This window comes from Ziziphus jujuba, chromosome 1, assembly GCF_031755915.1.
Source record: "Ziziphus jujuba cultivar Dongzao chromosome 1, ASM3175591v1".
NCBI lineage: Eukaryota > Viridiplantae > Streptophyta > Magnoliopsida > Rosales > Rhamnaceae > Ziziphus > Ziziphus jujuba.
Window position 1 is genome coordinate 6,235,118 of NC_083379.1, and position 20,889 is coordinate 6,256,006.

General features: G+C 31.6%; 3 protein-coding genes across 6 annotated transcripts; all 3 read left to right on the forward strand.

Moving 5' to 3' along the window:
• Nucleotides 1-3,971: 3,971 nt before the first annotated feature.
• Nucleotides 3,972-7,345, forward strand: LOC107404587 (WRKY transcription factor 71). Of its 4 annotated transcripts, XM_060816312.1 has the most exons (5): nt 3,972-4,650; nt 4,809-4,955; nt 5,276-5,508; nt 5,619-5,661; nt 7,024-7,345. In XM_060816312.1, exons 1-4 carry the CDS (start codon nt 4,175-4,177, stop codon nt 5,651-5,653), a joined length of 891 nt encoding a protein of 296 aa, XP_060672295.1. In that variant the 5' UTR covers nt 3,972-4,174; the 3' UTR covers nt 5,654-5,661; nt 7,024-7,345. The 4 variants fall into 4 exon arrangements, with proteins under 4 accessions (XP_060672295.1, XP_024924503.1, XP_060672242.1 ...); XM_025068735.3 differs by lacking the exon at nt 7,024-7,345 and having other exon boundaries at nt 5,619-6,151; XM_060816259.1 differs by having other exon boundaries at nt 3,974-4,650; nt 5,276-5,661.
• A 2,832-nt stretch (nt 7,346-10,177) lies between these two features.
• Nucleotides 10,178-17,420, forward strand: LOC107413698 (protein REDUCED WALL ACETYLATION 3). The gene is made up of 17 exons (XM_016021719.4): nt 10,178-10,533; nt 10,674-10,733; nt 11,962-12,053; nt 12,777-12,914; nt 13,009-13,065; nt 13,150-13,222; nt 13,609-13,767; nt 14,290-14,439; nt 14,557-14,812; nt 15,264-15,379; nt 15,465-15,551; nt 15,688-15,776; nt 15,896-15,958; nt 16,087-16,143; nt 16,488-16,584; nt 16,704-16,862; nt 17,028-17,420. Exons 2-17 carry the CDS (start codon nt 10,701-10,703, stop codon nt 17,031-17,033), a joined length of 1,632 nt encoding a protein of 543 aa, XP_015877205.1. The 5' UTR covers nt 10,178-10,533; nt 10,674-10,700; the 3' UTR covers nt 17,034-17,420.
• A 1,094-nt stretch (nt 17,421-18,514) lies between these two features.
• LOC107413328 (probable purine permease 6) lies at nt 18,515-20,148 on the forward strand. Its single transcript, XM_016021253.2, has 3 exons — nt 18,515-18,563; nt 19,399-19,571; nt 19,813-20,148. The coding sequence occupies exons 1-3, from the start codon at nt 18,515-18,517 to the stop codon at nt 20,146-20,148; spliced, it is 558 nt and encodes a 185-aa protein (XP_015876739.2).
• The last annotated feature ends 741 nt before the right edge of the window (nt 20,149-20,889 follow it).

Consider the following 20,889-nt stretch of genomic DNA (forward strand, 5'->3'; position numbering starts at 1 on the left):
TTATATATAAATTATATACATATATCGATTGGCAAAGTCACCATTAATGGAGTGGCTACCGTTTAACTAATACTTGTTCTTTTCTCCACAAATTACAACACAAGTCGGTATACGAGGACAACCTTTAACCACATCTTCCCATGATGTTTATGTCGCTCTTGTACACATGCAATTCAACAACACTGTTTATGTATCCCCTTTTAGTTTGCACCTTTTGTAATTTCTCTTATTCCTCAAAATTATTATTAATTTATCCTTTTCATATTTCTTTTTGTTTCAATTTAAGTTCCACAATGTAACATCTAAGATATAAATTTTGATATTTTTTTTTATTTAATTATACAGCTCTATGAGTAAATTTTTTAAATAATACTCTATATATTTGAAAATTATCCCTTTTTTGAAATTTGAGAATATATATATATATATATATGCATTAAAAAAACAAATAATATAAATTATTTTGATATTTACTTAACCACTTAATTTATGGTTTTGGTGAGAGCAAATGACATAATAAGTCCTAAATCTAAATTAAATAATCATTTTATAAGTTATATAACCGTATGATTAGAGTTCAACGTTGATCATCATTACAGTAACAGAATAATAATCCTTCATTTTGTGAATATCTTGTCTGATAAATCACCAAATTTTAAACATTTGGTTTTTAATTATATACTTAAAGACTGACACAAGAATAAACTATATAGCTTATGTCCCATTGGAATGGCTGGTTCTAGGCCGTTTTCTTCATCTTCTAATTCTAGATTCCATCTCTGTTATGAAATAAAAACTCAGTAAATTAATAAATTGCTTGCAATTTTCTATCAGAATAGGCAGTTAAAATATATATATTTTTTTAAAAAAAAGTCAAACTTCAAACTTCGACATCGGTCTAGATGTCTCGTCACAAGCGGTCATAAACGATAAGAACAAGGAATAGACGTGAGTGTTTAATATCCACCCTCTGATCAAGTGGGTCTCACATATGTCTCTCAAGTAGTGGGAGCCACAGGCACATGATCAGGAACTTAGGATCCATGTGGATTGGTTGATTTTCATGTCAAAATCCCATAAAAATCAAATCACTATTTTTGAGCTAATAAAAAATCAAATCACTATATTTACATGTAATCATCATCATTTCATTTGACACAAAGTATCCACTCTTTTTTACCATTCTTACTTTTGCGTAATGATTTTGTAATGTACCAAAATTACGGGAAAGAGCCACATATAGACCAAAAATAAACACGAAGAAACACTATTTTTGAGTTTTGAGCATGATTTTTTTATATCCTAGCTTCTTCCCTCCAACAAATGAAGAGCTGAAATATACCGAGTGTCTACAAAAATTATGGAGTAGAATGTTACAAATAATGTCAGATATTCCAACTAATCTATTAATATCTTTATCAACTTTTATTATATTTATTATTTAAAAAATTCACTTGGCTCTATTATTAATTAAGAGATATTAAAATTTCAATTAATAAAGTAAACACACATCATTTTGCTCTATTATCGTGATAGATTACTAAAATTTATTGATATCTTTAATATTACTGGAAATACATATCGTTGTAACTTATGGATCTTGTATAGTAGATAATTTTTGTATATGTATATATGTAATCTTAATTTTACCGGCATTACCCCTGCAGAAAATTTCTGACAGATAAGGACAAATTCCTATCCGAATATCAACGTTAGTTTTTGGAGTAGCTTCTTAGAAAGAGGACAACGCATTAACCTCTATCTTCAAAGGCATGTGCTTTTACCATATACATACACACACATAAGGACAATTTTCTCATTTTTTTTGACCTCTTCTTGCATTTTTACTATGATATGTGGTCTAGGAAATAGTTTTTATCAGTCAAATGCAAATAATTCATTTCTTTTATCCACAAGGGATGGATCACTGACTTTTAATTATTGTTTGATCTAAGATTATCCCCAGTCTTATAGATATCTTATATATATATATACATGTATATAAATTTTTTGGTACGATAGTCTTATAGGTAGTAATATTCTCAAATTTCTGCTAAGCCATCATGATGTGAACCATATTTTTGAACCTTTTTTTTTTTTTTTTTTTGCTATACTTAATAATTAATATATAAACATTCTTATATTCAAGGTAAGAGTTAAAAAGTATGAAGCAGGAAAACAAAATATGAAGAATTAAAAAAAAAGCCTTTCTCTATATCAATATAAAAGATTTTTTTTTCTTTGTTAAAAATCAATATAAAAATTTTTATGTTAAACGAAATTGGTTCAATATATATACCTCTTACGTCTAAGGATATAGGTTGAAGACATGGTCCTCCCTAAACTTTATATATAAGTAAGAAAAAAAAGGAATTTTGTCATTGTTATTATTATTGAAAGAAATTATCATTATTATTATTATCACTTATTTATTCTAATAATTGGTCCCAAAAGCAAAATATTTTTTTCTTTTATTCTTTTTACTTTATATATATATATATATAATAAAGAACAATTTTTCAGCACAAGAGTGACACTTTTGTCGTCCCATATGTAAACAGTAGACAATTTTAATGAATTATAAATTCAATAATAATAATAATGCAAAATGCATTAAAATGGAAAGGGATATGAAATGAAAAAAGAAAAAAAGAAAAAAAGGTGCAACAAATTTGGAGAGTCACATAAATGGGAAGGCAGACAAAAGAATAGAAAAGGTGACGTATGGTTGTCATCATCAGGAGAAGAATTCAGAGTAGGCCATTAATTATTTGTTGTTTTATGTTAAAAAAAATTTATTAATTTAAGCCGCAGAGGGAGAAAGAGCGAGAGAGAGAGAGAGAGAGAGAAGCCAAGGGGTCACGTTGCTGTATCGCCCATGTCGGCTACGGTCAAATGCCGGTGCCAGTCCAAAACAATACGTGTCGACCTAATATTCGATCTATCTCTTAAAAGCTACACAAATTTTAACACAATCGCACTCTATCTGCTTGTGTAAATGTTTGAATGATTGACCCCTCCAACCAGCACCACATTTATCATCACCACCACCACCACCTGTTTTATATTATAACCCTTCCTTCCTCCTCTCTCTCTCTCTCTCTCTCTCTCTCTCTCTCCCCTCTCTCTCATATATGCCCAGTACAACAACAACGCTTTTTGTTCGGTCGCTTTCCCTTTTGCACTAGTCTTCGTTGACTTCTCTCCTCTCCTTCTCCTTCCTCCTTCAAAACACCAAACCCGGCCAGCATCTTTATTCTTCCTATGCTATTATAATAAATACACTTTAACATTCAAACCCCTTCTCTCCCCCACTTCTTTCCTCTGCGCGTGCCTTTCACGCCCCACTTTTTCTTTTTTCCCCATTTTTTGCACCCTTTTTTGGTTTAGAGTTTTTAAAATACGGAGACCGGGCCATTTTGTTTTTTTTTTTTAATTAATTAATTTGGCATTTAAAAAAAAAAAGGTTAAAAGAAAATACTTACACTGTGAGGGAAGAGATTGGTCCTTTTCTTTATTTTATGTAAGGAGTAGAATTCATGTGTTTTGAATAAATTAAATTAGATTGACTTGACAACTTTTACTTAACCACACTTTCTAGACCAAATTATAAGTACACGTATTATTACTTAAATGCTATATCTATTCTCTAAGATGAAAGGTATGCATGCAAGAAAACCAATATAATAATCTCATCATCACATAATAAAACCAAAAGGATTATGCATAAAAAAGAATAACGATTTTTCTTTTTAAAAAAAAAAAAAGAGAAAGAAAGATATGGGGATCTGTGTATAGTTCATAAAAAAAAAAAAAAAAAAGAGAGGCAGGAGTGAAACCAAAATAGTCTCCAAAATGGAATAAGATTAGCAAAGGACTATAGATGTTTCCATATGGGAAGGCACTTTTTGGTGCTGTGATTGGAAGGTGTTGTTGTCGACCTCCTTTATAAAGTGATAATAGCAAGTCCAATTCAAACTTGCAGTCTCTCTCTCTCTCTCTCTCTCTCTCTCTCTCTCTTCAAATTCCAATATATATAATACTCTAAGACCCACATTTTTCATTACTCAGAAACACAAGAAAACCCAAGTAGAAGTCTTGAAACGAAACGGCACAGAAAACTTCCCTATTGTCAAACCCTTCTTCTTCATAACTTCCTTTCATACCTTCTTCCATGTCTGATGAACTCAAAGACCTTTACTACGATCCATTCCAAGACGATGGTCAAAATCAAAAACTAGTAAATATTCCTCCCATTTCTGGTTCATCATCGATGGGTGCTGGTTATAACAACAATAATCTACAAGGGTTTGATCAATATCCTCCTTCTTCATACACGAGCTTCACTGACTGTTTGCAAGGAGCTGCTGGATCAGCCATGGACTACAATTCAATCGCGATGGCTTTCGGTCTCTCGCCTTCGTCGTCTGAAGTTTTTTCATCCATTGAAGGAAATAATAATCAGAAGCAGTTCGATCTCGGAGATCATTTGAGTGGTGCTAGCCATGAGAATCCGGTGACTCCAAACTCTTCTGTTTCTTATTCTTCAACTGAGGCTGGTTTAGAAGAGGATTCCGAAAAGAGTAACAAAGATAGCAACCAGCAAAAAGGTTCGGATGATGGTGGATCAGATAACTCTAAGAATAAAGTGTAAGTTCGTTTAAATCTTTTTGCTTTTGAAATCTAACATATATATATATATATATATATATGATATATAAAACCTGTTTTTTTTGGACATTAATGATCTTAATGGGAATGGGTTATGGAATTGATATATATATATATATATATAATTGACACTACAGGAACAAATTAGCAAAGAAAAAGGGAGAGAAAAAACAAAAAGAGCCGCGATTTGCTTTTATGACCAAGAGTGAAGTTGATCATCTGGAAGACGGGTACAGATGGAGAAAATATGGACAAAAAGCTGTCAAAAATAGCCCATATCCAAGGTAATTAATTGCTTCAACAAATTAATCATCTTTCTTGAACTAAAGCTTATAGTAAGAACAACATGTTTATTGTTTTTGATGGGTTTTTGCATTTGTATGCTTATATCCTTTCAGTTCTCTTTATATTTCTTCCTAGAAAGGATCGTGAGAGAATAATATTAATAAAATTTTGATGCGGCTTGTTTTCTTTAATTTCTGCACAACTTCTTGGGTTGATTGCCAAAAGATCATAAATGAAACAATACAATATAATACCAAATCTGCTAATTCTGAGCAAATTGAACTAAATTAAATTACTTTGGATATATGCCATTTTGCAGAAGCTACTACAGATGCACCACACAGAAATGCACAGTGAAGAAACGGGTGGAGAGGTCATTCCAGGACCCATCCACTGTGATCACAACTTACGAAGGTCAGCACAACCACCCGATCCCGGCGACGCTTCGAGGAAATGCTGCCGCAATGTTCCATTCTTCGATGCTCACGACACCGACATCGGTTTCGAGCTTCTCTCAGGAAATGCTTTTTCAGATGAACAGCCAACAACAAGGTGGTGCTGCAGGATCTATCTTTTCACAACAAAACGTTAACCCTCTTAACCACCATTATAATCATCATCATCATCATCATCATCAAATCCCTGACTATGGACTTTTGCAGGACATGGTTCCGTCTTCCATGTTCCTCAAACATGAACCTTAACGTACGTACGTAGGTACCATATGACTACCTCCCTCTCTACTCAATTTTCTGATCATTGTAAATACATCTATATAATATACGTGTACTAGCTACCTAGGCTGGTTATTTGCTTGCTTATTTACATCATCTTTGGTTATTTGCTTTCTTACTTACATGATCTTTCTTTCTTTTTTCTGGACTATTTAGAATATTACAGAAAAAAATATTTCACTTCGAATATCGGTTCTCATATAGCTCAATCAAGAAGTGAAATTGTTTTTCCCCTTTTTTTCAATGTATAAGCTTTGGGTATCTAGTTTTCAGAGAGAACCTAGTGTTTGGCCTAGAGGATTGCTTATGCTTTGCCATGAGTTTGTATAAATTAGACAATGAAAAAGATCCTCGTTGGGATTTTTGAAGGAGAGAAACAGAAATATATATATATATATATAGATATAGATATAATTCTTCAATTTCCAAAATAATATTGCTTTTCGTTTCATTTTTGCCTCAGAGCGAATATGCATATATATATATATATGGTTTATCTTTATTTAGTTTTGTTTTGTGGAAACACAAATTTATTTTGAGTGGATCAAATAATTCAGATATATTATCTAAAGTACCATATAAATTTTCAAAGTACATGTGACTAACTAGTAATATTAATGCAATAATTTGTCCCTTTTTACTATATAATTAAAAGTACAAAACAGGCTATGAATGACTACTGAACGCAATACTATAATTGCGTACTCGTCTTGTGATGAGCCACATCAAATAAGTGGTACTCGTTCTCTTAGAATCCCAGGGCTTCGATCGGATAAAACTATATAATTGCTTAGCATTATATTTAAATTTGTAAATATTTATTTATATTATATAATTTCAGACGTATATATATATAATTTTTTTCTCATCCGTTTATTTAGGTATTGTTATGTTTCATTTCGTTCCTTTTGTTAACTTAATATGTTATTAGTTAACTTTGTTAATTAATGTGTATATTTTTAGCATTATACGTATAAAAACATTTACTCGTCTATCTTTAAAAAGGTGTGTTAGATGAATTCAGAAAGAATGTCAAGAATTGTGGGAAAAAAATATATATATATATATATATATATAATAATCCAAAAAATCTTTGATAAAATTGATTAATAATATATATTGTAGACAGACAAAATAGAAAAGGAAAATTATTCAGGATTCCCACATAAAAGAAAATTATTATATATATTTATATCATTAAGTATGAATCGTGCTTGACTTCCCTTATCTTTCACGTCTCCTTCCCTTATAATTAGGGGCCAATTCAACCTTCTACTTTTTATCAATAATAAGATCTGAAAAACCAATTATACGTGTCTTTATATATGTGCAGCAACAAGAAGCCACGTGTCAGCAAGATCTTTCAGATTGATGATTCTTGAATTATATATGTATGTAGAATATCTACCTAATTTTCGGTGTAGAAATCCCTGTAACTATAATAATTATTTTTGCTATTTCATTATGTAAACTTTTCAAACGGAAAAGCTAGAAAAGAGAGAAAGTAGTTAATTTTTGCTTAGATCAAGATGTAATTCACAAAAATTTCATTCGATTACGAACTAATTTATGTCAAACAGAATTTCAATACCAGTGACAATATGCATAATACATGATGCGGCTGTTTATATATATATATATATATATTCATATTATATATTATCCTTTTTTATCATCACATGTCAGAATCAATATTTTTTAATTAATTAAACAGCACATAAAATTTTTAACAAAATAATTAAAGAGAGCTTAGAATCTTTTGCAGAAACATTAAGTAATTTAATTAGCTAGTTTTAATTATTATCTAAAACAAAAGGTTAGCCTGTTAGGCACGTCTATATGTTCATGGTTGGGCCAGAATTTGACACTACTATGCAGGCTTTTTGAAATTTGTTGTAAAATATACATTTATTATAGGATAATATATCAGTGTTCTCATAATCAGGTTAAACAAACCAAAGTATTATTATACAAGTCCAAAAAAAAAAAAAATTATTATACATATATTCTTAGCAAAGTATTATTATAAAAAAAAATCAAAAAAATATATCATGAGAAAAGATTATGAATAATCATCAAATCTATATAAGGGTGATCTAATAAGTATAAATAACTATCATTTATAGTTTTTTTTTTTATATAAACTCTTTATTTTATATATATATATATATATATTTCAGGAAAAAAAATATTATTATTGTATCTGTAGATACGCTTAGTCTTATACCTCAAGATAAGCAAGCAAAAAAGTGACTACAATACAACAACTTCCCGTGATTATGTGTACTTTGATACTCACTCTGATCTGGTCACGAAATCAGTCTGCTATGAACCTTTTTTAACTACCTTATCTTGTTCTTGTAATGTAGTTATATATATATATATATATATATATATGTATATAGTATATATGCACTATGATATGGCATGCAACATATAATACAGTACTGGTTATCAATATCTATAAGTTTTGCCTTGTATATATTATTACCTTAACTAATTGTATAGAGGATTAGCATGTTCAATAATTAATTATCTCGAAGAATGTGTTGATCAATACGCAAAGTGTATGTTTTTATTTTTTTTTAATTTTTTTAAGATAATTATTGGTTTGAGTTTCTTTATTAATTACTATTCTTCTAGCTATATAGCTCCATTAATATATTCTTAGTCTTGGCACTTGGGAAATGATTTGATCCAAACAGAGAGTCCATTATAAGTGACATATATTAGTTTAGGAATTAATGAAAATATTCCGTTAGTCTTCTGATAGCCGGAAAACAGACTGTGCATGCACAAAGCTTAGATATCATGATATCAACGTGATGGAGTGTGTATTTTTCTTCTTAAATATCAACCATCTTTAAATATATAGAATAAAAATTTGTTTGGCTATACATATTAGAATGTTATTTTTTGTTAAGAGTTGAGTGTTGTCAATTACATTTTTATTTGTGAAATGACTGCCCTCTTTTATTAAAGGTCCTCATTAATTCCAAGTCTCATCTTGGTATTTACTTCTGTCCAAACAAAAAAAAAAAAAGAAAAAAAAAAAGAACGCTTTTCTTTCAATAAAAAGAAGAACATTAACTATGAAACCCAAATTAATTAATTAATAACGTTATAGGTAATAATTAATAAAGGAGATTTTAACCCTATAAATGGCACAAGAAGTTAATTTGTTTCCATTTCAGTATTAAAAAAGCAAGTGCCTTACCAATAAATAAATAAATAAAGATACATCCAATTTTGATTTACATAAAGACAGTTCAGATTACAGAAAGTCATCCATCAAAATGCAACGTTTCAATACTTTTTTCAAATCCTAATAGATTCGTTATCTTATTTTGAATAATTATTTTGTGCATCCATTATTTTCTAAAAATTTTTTACTCCATACAAAATATTTCTTACCAATTGAAGGGGGATTTTTTTATTAATAAATAAAATTGACCGAAAAGTAAAATTTTATTTAAAGTTTTATTTCATTAATTTCGAACAAAGACAGATCTGATATCATTTTCAGAAATATTATGGTTGAATTTGCAATTTTAATTCCTTCTTGTTAATATGTCAAGGTCCAAAGACCAAAAGTAAATTCCATTTAAAAAAAACAAAAAGAAAAAAAAAAAAGCACTTTTTTTTTTTTTTTTTTTCCCGTTAGTACCAAATTTTTTTTAAAAATGAAAATGGATTAGGTGGTTCCTTGTTATGGACATCTTCCAAGTTCTAAGCTGTACCCAACTTTGAGACGCAGCAGCAGAATCTCACCGCTTCCAATTTACTCCAATCACTTCCATTACAAGTCATAATTTCAGCAAGACTCACCCACAAAATTCATATTAATCAACGGCTATTATTCAAAGTCTTAAGCATATCCAAACTGTTGTGGCTGATTTCAATGACCAATGGGACCATAATAGATTATTCCCAAAAAAAAAAAAAAAAAAAAGTGGGACCATGATAGATTCACACCATTGAAATTCTAATCCAACCGGTTTTCTTATAATTTTAATTTTTATTTATGAATATTGGTGGTCTTTTCTTTTCTTTGATTAAATTCAAATGCCATTTGATTTTAGTTGATTTAGGGTTTGTTTGAAATTTAGCTATGGGAAAAAAAAAGAAAAAAAAAGAAGCTTTTGAGAAGTAGAAAAATGTTTATTTGCATGGTTTTGATTTTTATGTCAACACTTTCTAACAAGCATTTTTGAAAAAAATAGGATAAATAATTTTCAAACTAATCCATAATTCATAATTGATTTCAAACAAGATAAGAATGTGGAATGAAAGTGGTCAGAAAATAAGTTCACCACCTAAGCGAGTAATGATCATAAAAATAGAAAAAAAGGTATAAAAATAGGAATTCCAACTCCCAAATCCCGAGCAAATCAGCGTCTAATAAAATTATTTGCTAATAATCATTCAAAAAACAAAAAAACAAAAATGTTAATATTAAAAAAGAGAAAAAAAAAAAAATTCCACAGTGTGTAGTCGGAAAACAAAAGCGCAACAAACAAGCAAAAAGAAAGCAAAGGAAGCAATAAACAAAGAAGGAAAGAAATTAAGAAAGATTAACATTTTACAACAACAAATCATAGTCCAACCGCTCAGCAAACAGAGAGAGTGAGAGGGACGTACCTTCCGACATTTTCTCTATTCTTTAAGCAAACGCATTAAACCACCTTCTCCTCCTTCTTCTTCATCTTCTTCAATCTCTCTCTCTCTCTCTCTCTCTCTCTCTCTGTCCTCGATCTCTGGCTAGGGTTTCCTTCTCTACTTCCTCTTCTTCTGATGATATTTATGTCAATGTCCTTTGGATTTACTGTATAACGGTTCACAGGTACTTCTCGCATCGATCTACGATCTCTGCATATGTAATTTTACTTTTCCTTTTTTGTAATTTGTTTTTTCTCTTGGTGTAATTGTAATGCGTTTTTGGTTTTTGTTGATTCAATTCGTTCGTTTGTTCCGGCTTTTCAGCTTTGAGGCAGTTTCGCGGGATCGAAAATGGTGGATTCTGGGCCGATTTCGCCTGGTCAGGTGTGCGGTTTCTAATTTGATTGTTTATTGTATTTCTGATTGGATGATTAGGAGTTTCATTTGCTTTGGTTGAACTTTTGCTTGTGAAATTTTGTTGTAAGATCTCTGTAATCTGTGATGTTCTGCATTTGCTTTGTCGTGAAGCTCTTGATCTGAAGTGGATTGCCAACGCAATTGCTTCTTGCAATGTGTTCAGATCTCTACAAGCTTCGTAAATTGATATTTTATTTTATTTTATTTTTTTAAGTATGAGTTCATGGAAGAGAACAGCGAGTATGAGTATTACCCAGGTGTGTCTTATTAAGTGTTGATAGTGAATTTCTACTTGTCTACAATAGTAACTCTGGCAGCCCTATCTCAGCAAGTATGTATGTTGGTAAAATTTAGGATTCGTTGAATCAAACTAGTTGAGAGATTAGATTAAGTTGGAAAATCTGATACTGGAAATGATCTTCTTCCCACTGAGCGTAGTGACACTAGCTGATTGAGAACTACAATATTAATACTGGCTTGTGATCTGGCTCTAAATCATCTTCGTTGGTCGTTTCATCTTATTGTGAACCATATTAAAATCTTTTTGCTGGAAAGAGAAATGTATGCATGGGTATGGCTTCAATTTTTTTTATCTTTTTATTTTTTATTTTTTCAGGAGATTGTATACTTTCACAATTATTTTATCAATATTTATTGTATTTATGGTAACAAAATGGAGATTTAACTTAGAGGTTTAGAAGAACTAATGGGAAGGTTCTTGCTTCATACCTTATTTTCCAAACAGAGAGCCAACTTGGAAAATAGATTGGGTTGGCAGACTATCGACTCTATATAGTTGTTATGTATATTCTCTTATAACAATGAGAAAGAAATAAGATCTTTTTCAAATATCTGGGATTTTTCGCAATATCTCATAAAAGGTTCACGATTCTATTCTATAGATAAAATTAGTTTTTCCTTTTTTTTTTTTTTTTTTTTTTTTTTTTTTTAATTTGAGAAAGTACTTATATGATATTAGTTTTCCCGAATGCCAATTAATCTGTTGAATACATAGGATGATTTTTTTTTCCTTTAATTTTATCAAAGAAATGCAAAATTCTTTGCAGATTTTTTCTGCTATCAGTTTAATGATGCAAGCTTCTCCCTTTGCATGCCCTCTTCTTTCTATTTGATTGTGTAGCATGCTTCTTTTATGTTCTGACCTGACATAAATTAATGAGATTTTGTGTCCCAGGTGTCATTTTTGCTTGGAATCATCCCAATTTTTGTCGCATGGATTTATTCGGAGTACTTGGAATATAAGAAATCTTCATCTCCTCCCAAAGTGTAAGTTTCTTCCATTTAACATCATGAAGTATGGATTTATTGAATCAAGATTATCTTCAATATTTGGTGAAATAATCTTCATCACTTGGCTTAAAACTATTACATTTTTTTTTCTCAAAAAAAAAAAAAAAAAAAAAAAAAAAAAGAAGAAGAAAGAAAAAAAGGATATGAAAGATAAATTGATTCTCGTCTGATGCTCCTCTTTGGAAACTACCTGTGATAAGAGAATAAGATTATTGGAGAAATGCATCATTACTGTCGTTTGTTTCCAAGTTGCAAAAACTGGAAGTTTCCTTAATTTACATTGGTGTATATATATATATATGTTTGAACCAATTTAAATTTATGAGATGATTTATTTTGTTTGCAAAGTAATGAAGAATGGATTATATTTTGAAACAGCAGCTAGCTAGGAATTTTTTGCCTTCTCAATTATACGTAGTCCACTTAGGCTTCCTTTCAAGTTTGTCAAGAAAGAATCTTTGTCTTCCTATTTTGTGTACTTCATGACATTATTGGACCTGCGTCAGTGTCAATATGGAAACTCCCTCCTGTTGTTAGCTTTAATTGAAATAAAAATAATAAACAGAAACTGAAAACCGATATAAATTATTTTGCAAGAGAACGTGTAGTAATTAATATGGAGTAACATGAAGCTAAAGAAAATATGGAGTTTCATTGAACTTGTCTCTGGTGCTGAACAATTGAGTTTCCTCATTGCAGTCATTCAGATATTAATCTGGTTGAATTGGGGGAGGAGACAATCAAGGACGATGATCGTGCTGTTTTGATTGAAGGAGGTCTCACAAGATCAGCATCTGCAAAGTTTCATAGTTCGTCCATTAAAGCAAATTTAATTAGGTTACTTTTCATGCTATGCTATATCTTTATTAATTTCCATCTTTATCGTGTGATTAGAAGTCTTTCTAACCTTCTTGGCCTCATGAATGTCTAGGTTTCTGACTTTGGAGGACTCTTTCTTACTAGAAAATCGAGCAACTCTTAGAGCAATGTAAGTCACTGTTACTTTGAATATGAAGGTAGAAGACATAACAGTGATAATTACCTTCTTACAATCAAAGAAATAATTATGTAGGTCTGAGTTTGGGGCAATTATGTTTTACTTCTATATAAGTGACCGCACAACTATACTGGGACAATCTACAAAGGTATGCTTGTTCCACTTTCTGGTTCTATTTCTTTTCATCCCCATGATTCCTTTATCTTGGATTAGCTTTTTTAAGAGGTGCTTAAATAAGTTTTCTTTTTCATGCTTAAATAAGTTATTTATGTATTCACCCAAAAAAAAAGAAAAAAAAAAGTTATTTATGTGACAGAGTTCATATTTATAGTTTTAATTCAGATAGACAATATAGCAGCATTTACATGTGTCAATTATGTCATATGCCTGGGTGTTCGTAAAAGAATTTTTATTTTCAAGTTACTGTATCTCCTTACATAGAAATGTTACTGGATGGGGGTATTGTTAAAAACAATGAGCTGATGTTTATATTATTGGTATTGATAAATGTTTTATGGTTTTTCCTTTGGACAGAACTACAATCGTGACCTTTTCATCTTTCTCTACCTTCTTCTCATCATAGTTTCAGCAATGACTTCTTTGAAGAAACATGCTGATAGATCAACATTCACTGGAAAATCCATCCTTTATCTTAATCGCCATCAGACGGAGGAATGGAAGGGATGGATGCAGGCAAGTACCATTATTCATAACAATATTGATAAAGAAGGTGCTTAGCTTTGTTTGAAACAGAATTGTGTGGAATGAATGCTCTTTTTTTTTTTTTTTTTTTTTTTTTTTTTTTTTTGGTTTCTGTCTCTGGAGGCTCTGATCCTACTTTCACAACCTGCTATCTTCATATCTTTTTTTCTTTTAACATATTTTTATGCCACAAAATCATCTGGCCATGTTTGTCCAAAAAAAAAAAATAATAAAAAAATCATCTGGCCATGACATGCATAAATTATCCTTAAATGTTACTGATGTGGTTTTGGCTTTATTGGGAATTCATGATAATTGCTATTGGGAATATCATTTATGTGAAACTTAGAGAGGACATATAGCATATTTTAAGCTAGCAAGTTTTGGTTCATGTCAGTTCGCAAACATATGCTGGATATTCAAAATTTTTGTGCAGAGTTTTTATTTTTTTTATCATGATTCTCTATATGGAGTTTGTTGGAATTGCTTCATTACATTTCTTTCTGTTGACAGGTGCTATTTTTAATGTACCACTACTTTGCTGCAACTGAGATATACAATGCAATACGAGTCTTCATTGCTGCATATGTTTGGATGACTGGATTTGGAAACTTTTCCTATTATTACATTAAAAAAGATTTTAGCCTTGCACGCTTTGCTCAGGTGAGTACTTTTACTATTTGTATTTTATTCTATTATGTAACAGTGTGGAATACTACAGTAATAATAATATTAGCATGGTAGTAATTTGAGTTGCTTGTACTGAATTTTTCAACACAGATGATGTGGCGGCTAAATTTCTTTGTAGCACTCTGCTGTATTGTTCTTAACAATGACTATATGTTGTACTATATATGTCCAATGCACACGCTGTTTACTTTGATGGTGTATGGAGCCCTTGGTATATTTAACAAGTATAATGAGATCAGCTCGGTGATGGCTGTGAAGATTATTGCATGCTTTCTTGTGGTTATCTTGGTTTGGGAAATTCCTGGAGTCTTTGATATAGTCTGGCGGCCCTTGACATTGTTTTTAGGTCAGTAACCTATGCAGCCTTTTAGTTTTGAATTCGATTTATCATTATGTTTATATTTTTTGTAAAACTTAGCAAGTATATTCACGAATTTTCTTGTGTTTCCGTCATCGTTATTACCATCATCATGATGTATTGCATCATTTTATTGTTATTTCATGGAATCAAGTAGTCCTTCAGTTATCTTATTGTTTTTGTTGTTAAAAGATTGAAAAATTCTCGTCCCATGAAAGATTGGTACCATATGTTTTCATGTAGATGTTGTGTGTGCATATTAATACATATTTCCTTTTACTTTCTGCTTAAGGATATCATAAAAATATATCACAAATGATACTTTAAGCTGACAAGTATAGCAAAAATTCAATTATTAAATTTATAAAATGTATTCCTATTGTGCTTACATCCATATATCTAATTTCATATTTGTTTGTTGTTCACTTTTATGTGGCAGGGTATACTGATCCAGCAAAGCCTGACCTGCCTCGACTTCATGAGTGGCATTTCAGATCTGGACTCGATCGCTATATATGGATCGTAGGAATGATATATGCCTATTTCCATCCTAATGTAAATCTTGGATTATTTACCCATCTAATATGTTTTGCTCATATGATACGTTTACTAATCTATAACATATTTATTATTATCTTAGGTTGAGAAGTGGATGGAGAAATTGGAGGAATCTGAAGCCAAAAGGAGAGTTTCAATCAAAACAGCCATATTTTCTGTTTCCTTATTTGTAAGTTGCATTTTCTCCAACCACAGTATAGTACCATTGGCTTACAAATAATGCTATCCTCTTTCAGTTTCGAGCTTGCAGATTGACCACATGTTGATTTTTTTTGTTTTTTTCTTTTTTTTTTTCCCCTCATCAGGTTGGTTATATGTGGTACGAGTATATTTACAAGCTGGACAAGGTTACATATAACAAGTTCCATCCTTACACATCATGGATTCCCATAACGTATGTGTGAAAGACTAGTTTTATTCTTTGTATGAAGTTTTTACAGTGTCGTGTTTCCTTTTGTGAATTTTTTGTTTTCATTTCCATTGACATGCATATCTTCTTTTTCCTGGTTTCAGTGTTTATATAAGCTTGCGGAATTTTACTCAGCAGTTTCGGAGCTTCTCTATAACTCTCTTCGCGTATGTAATTTTACCTGGAAGATAAACTTTTCCATCCATGAAAATAAGCTTCATTTTCCTGGTTAATGAGTTGTTAAATTATAGTTTGTTTTGGTGATTTTCTCTTCATTTCAATGTTCTATAACTAGGTGGCTTGGCAAGATTACTTTGGAGACCTATATTTCACAGTTCCATATTTGGTTGAGGTATGTTCGCTTTTCCATTTTTTTATATTTTCATTTATTCTCTTGCTGTATTTTTCATGTCATGATTAGTGCGATTCACCTTTAGTTCCTTTTTCCGTTTTCGAGTACTTATTTTCACATTTATTCTTCCTAGGAGTGAATTAATATTTGATGTTGAAAGCATTTCTACTTTTAAGGATTTGCAAAAGACAGTGGAGTATTTTTTCTTTTAACACCACTTTTTTCTTTCTCCAACTGCTACAGAGGTATTGGGTGTAAGAACTAGAACCGATAGAGAGTACACACACATATACACATGCACGCATGCAATTTCATTTCAAACTAAAATTGTCTTTCTTGTGCAGATCTAACATACCAAATGGACAGCCAAAATGGCTTCTTTCTTTCATTCCAGAATATCCGATGCTCAACTTCATGCTCACAACTGCCATTTATGTTTTAGTAAGCAGATATTTTATTAACCATTATATTATGAGAAGCAAAAGTGCTTATCAATCTTTCATCTTTTTTTTTTTTTTTTTTTGATGGCTTTATGCTGATGTTTTTACTTGCTTTTACAGGTATCTCATCGGCTTTTTGAGTTAACCAATACACTTAAATCAGTCTTCATACCTGTAAAAGACAATCAAAAACTGCTGTACAATTTCCTTGCTGGGGTTGCAATTTTTACCTGTTTGTATTGCTTTTCTTTCATTCTTCTTCAGATCCCTCATTCAACGGTAAATGCTTTTCTGCTGTCAGGCTCTAAGATTCTATTTATGTGTGGAATGTTGCATATTGCACAAACATTTTGTCATGACACCCTTGTTTAAGCAGTTCCAAAGCTTTAGCTTGATTTGTTATTCGTTGCAGCTAAACATTAATAATGCTTGTTACTGTTGCAGGCCTGAGAAAGCAGGATCCCGAGTACAATTAAAATAGAGATATAACTCTGTTGGATGTGCAAATATAGAAAGAATAAAATAAGGTGCACTTGGAAAAAGTTGCTTGCAGGTCTACCTTATGAAGATAGTGTTTCCAACAGTTTTTGAAGAGAAAGGACTTCATTTCTGAGAGGAAGCTGAAGATGGATCTTGGATTTGCCTTGGGAAGTTTGCAAGGACCGGGAAAGATAGGGAGGAAATTTTTGTAATATTGCGCCCGTTGCTATATATTTTTGGCTTACCATTTTTTTACTCAATCATTTAAGCAAATGTATAAGTTTCTGTGATATAGAGTTGTTATCTGCAACAATCAAATTCAATATTCATAACTAATGCAATTTGTTTATTGTCAAATTGTTTTGCCGATTATAAAGCATATGAAATCCCGAGTGTTTAAGTTGGGCCTCTGAATTTTGGGAAAGTGTAGAAAATCCCTCATTTTTTGTTTCTGTAATTTCCGAACATGCGAAGACGTTGGTGTAAAACTGACCTAACATAAGGGTGTTGATTTAAATTTTCTTGAAATGAGTACAAGTTGTGAGAATTTATTATAAGGTTGGATAAAAAATAATCTGTTCAAGTTAACAACAAATAAATATCCGAATGAACATTTCAAGTTAACTAAGAAGTTCATTTTCTTAACGGAACAAATTTTCCACCAAAATTACAATTTACAACAAATGTGAAAAAATCGATTAAACACTTCCAAGTGTGGAAAATTGAAAGCTAGATATTACGTTGGAAATGAGTAGGAAAATGTAAGCTAGCGTAAAACCAAAATGATTAGCACGGCAACACCCTTGGACTCCAAGCTGATTTTTTTTTTTTTCCCCCTCTCCTTGCTCTCCTTACTTTGAAGCAGCTGGACAAGAAAAACATATAAATTATCCACGCCAAAGATTTTATGTGGAACTCAAACTCAATTACAACCACCAAAGATTTTGTTCGGAACTTGATAATAACCACCGACCATATCACAGCAAATTAAGATATGAAGCTTACGTATAGTTATATATATGTTGAAGAGCTAGATGGTGTTGTCATATATAAACAGAAGGTTGTAGTTTTCGGTGAGTTAAATGGCTTCTGCGGACGAAACCAAGATAAAAACAAAAGGAAAGTGGATGAGTTTAGGCTCTTTGTTTCATTGTTTTGAAGATTATGCAGATTATTGCCAGTTGTAGGGAAATTGTCAATATAAGAAATTCTTGACACAATATTTCAGTAGGGACTCATTCCTGATGTGACAACAACTATGATATGACATTCCATCAGCGTACTATATACGAATATGATTTTGCATATTTCTTCAGATTGATATGTCTATATTTTGTGTTAGATAATCCACATCCACATATTCATATACCCAACTGCATTCAAATTTTCAACATGAGGGGTTATATATAATCATGCCTTTGGTGTTTCTTCTTGTATGGACGTTTGAGATCATGGGAGAAGAAACTCATAGAGAAGTGCAACTCGATATGATGATGATGGGTGAGTTTGGTTAATCTTCACATATTAGATTATCAACTACAACCCCAACTTCCCTGGCCTCCTTTTCTTCACTCATCAAGATTCAGCCAAGAAAGTTTAATATATATATATATATATACATAAAAACATGATTTTCATTGTCTACTTCATCATTCATGTCATGTCATGTACATGTATGCATGATACGGTACTCTGTTTGTTTGGCCATAGGGTTCTTTTTATTCTTTTGATTTGTTTGTGTACTAATAGTCAGACATACACAGTTTCTATTCTAATAAATCAAATCCGGATTTTATTATGTATGTGTGTGTTTGTGCATGTGCGTATGTATACGTATGTATGCATGCATGTATGTAATGTTAGTACGTATGGTGTGTGTGTATGTCTGTATGTGTGTGTACATGTATGTCTGTATGTATGTATGTCTATGTGTGTGTGTGTATATGTCTGTATGTCTGTTTGTGTGTATGTATGTTGGATTGGTTTCACATGTAAATTATACAGAAGAGGTAATAGAAACTCGAGAAGTTCATTTCAACTCTACCACTCTATTGCGCTGCACTCGGGAAATATAAATTCATCCGTTAAATGAGATTCACAGTACTTGATAAAGCCAATTACATACAACATTTTCAACTTCCCGGCAAAGAAAAATATAGATGTAACACTTTCTCTTCAACAGCTCTATGAGTCTTAATATACAGATGAGATTGTTGGTAAGTGCTATTTATTAAATTTTACAAAAATCAGACTACATACAAGACAATCATTTGTGAATTACACACTGTTTATTTATGACCAATCCTTGTATTTATCTATGTTGTATTCTTATCAGTTCAGGGATCTAGTGAAGAAAGTTTCCAAGGGTCTCAACCCACCAGAAACTACAAATGGTGGATTCGAGTAGCTATGCATTCACTCATGGTTCTTTCCGGCGAGGCAGGGGCAACAATATTAGTAAGATTTTACTATGAAAATGTAGGAAAGAGCAAATGGATGGGAACACTGGTGCAACTTATAGGCTTTCCAATCCTCCTTGCTACACCAACTCATCAGCATACAAGGATATAAATAATAATCCTACCACGAACAGATTATCAAATTCTGTCCTTTCCAGACCCCCAGCTTCCTGAGTCTTGGAGGAATTTATGTCTTCTTTGGTCTACTAGTGGCTGCATACTCCCTTTTGCATTCTATTGGTCTCTTGTACATTCCTGTTTCTACTTTTTCTCTCATTTGTATATCTTAGTTGTCTTTCAATGCCATCTTCTCCTTCTTTCTCAACTCAAAGAAGTTTAATGCTTATATTGTCAACTCCATGGTTCTTGTCACAATTTCCACCACCCTCCTATTGCTTCAAGCCAACTCCCTTTCTCACGGAGTCTCAGATGGAAAACATGCAACCGGGTTAATCTGCACCATTGGTGGATCTGCTGGATATGGATTGGTGATTTCCTTGACAGAGTTTGCTGTTCAGAATGTTATCAAAAGCGAAACATTTTCAGGGGTCATAGATTTGGCAGTGTATCGATCACTAATTACAAGCTGTGCTACAATATGGGGACTTTTCAGTAGCGGAGAGTGAAAGGGTTTGAAAAAATAGATGCATGACTTTGGGCTAGGGAAGGTGTCTTTTCTCATGGTTTTGATATGGGCAAGTATATGATGGCTGATTCACACCATTGGTGAAGTGGGGCTGATTCTTGTAGTTTCTTCTCTTTTCTCTAATATGGTCAGTGTTCTGAGATTTGCCTGTTGTTCCTGTTTTAGCCTTGATCTTTATCAGAAAAATTGGATGGAACTAGAATTATGGCCGTGGTGTTATCTATTTGGGCCTTCGTTTCGTAAATTTATCAGCGTTACTTTGGTACTAAGAAATAAAAATGAAAACAGAGAGAAGCAAGAAATGTGTATCTATAAAGGGACCAGAGATTGGCTTTATGTAATTCAATTTGAGTGATTGAAATTAAAAGACTAGTTAGCTATTATTTATTTCTGTCTTGTGGATTTTAACTGAGCATGGTTTTCTAGTTAATTAGATTTTTAATGTAGAATTGTCAGAAGGGATAAGTGGTATGTAATGTTTATCAACAGTGACTTGACAAGTATAAGTCCAAATGCAGAAACCAGGGCTTCCTAACATGAATTGATCAATGGTTTTTGATTTTTAGTGTGTTTACATATCTATATATATATATATATATAAAAAAAAGTAACTTAATTGATACTTAAAATGAAAACACAAACCACTGTCATAAACGTATGTTGGCTAGTTGCATGGACTCTGCCCATGTGTTCTTTATTTTTTATGAAGCTGAAAACGTTA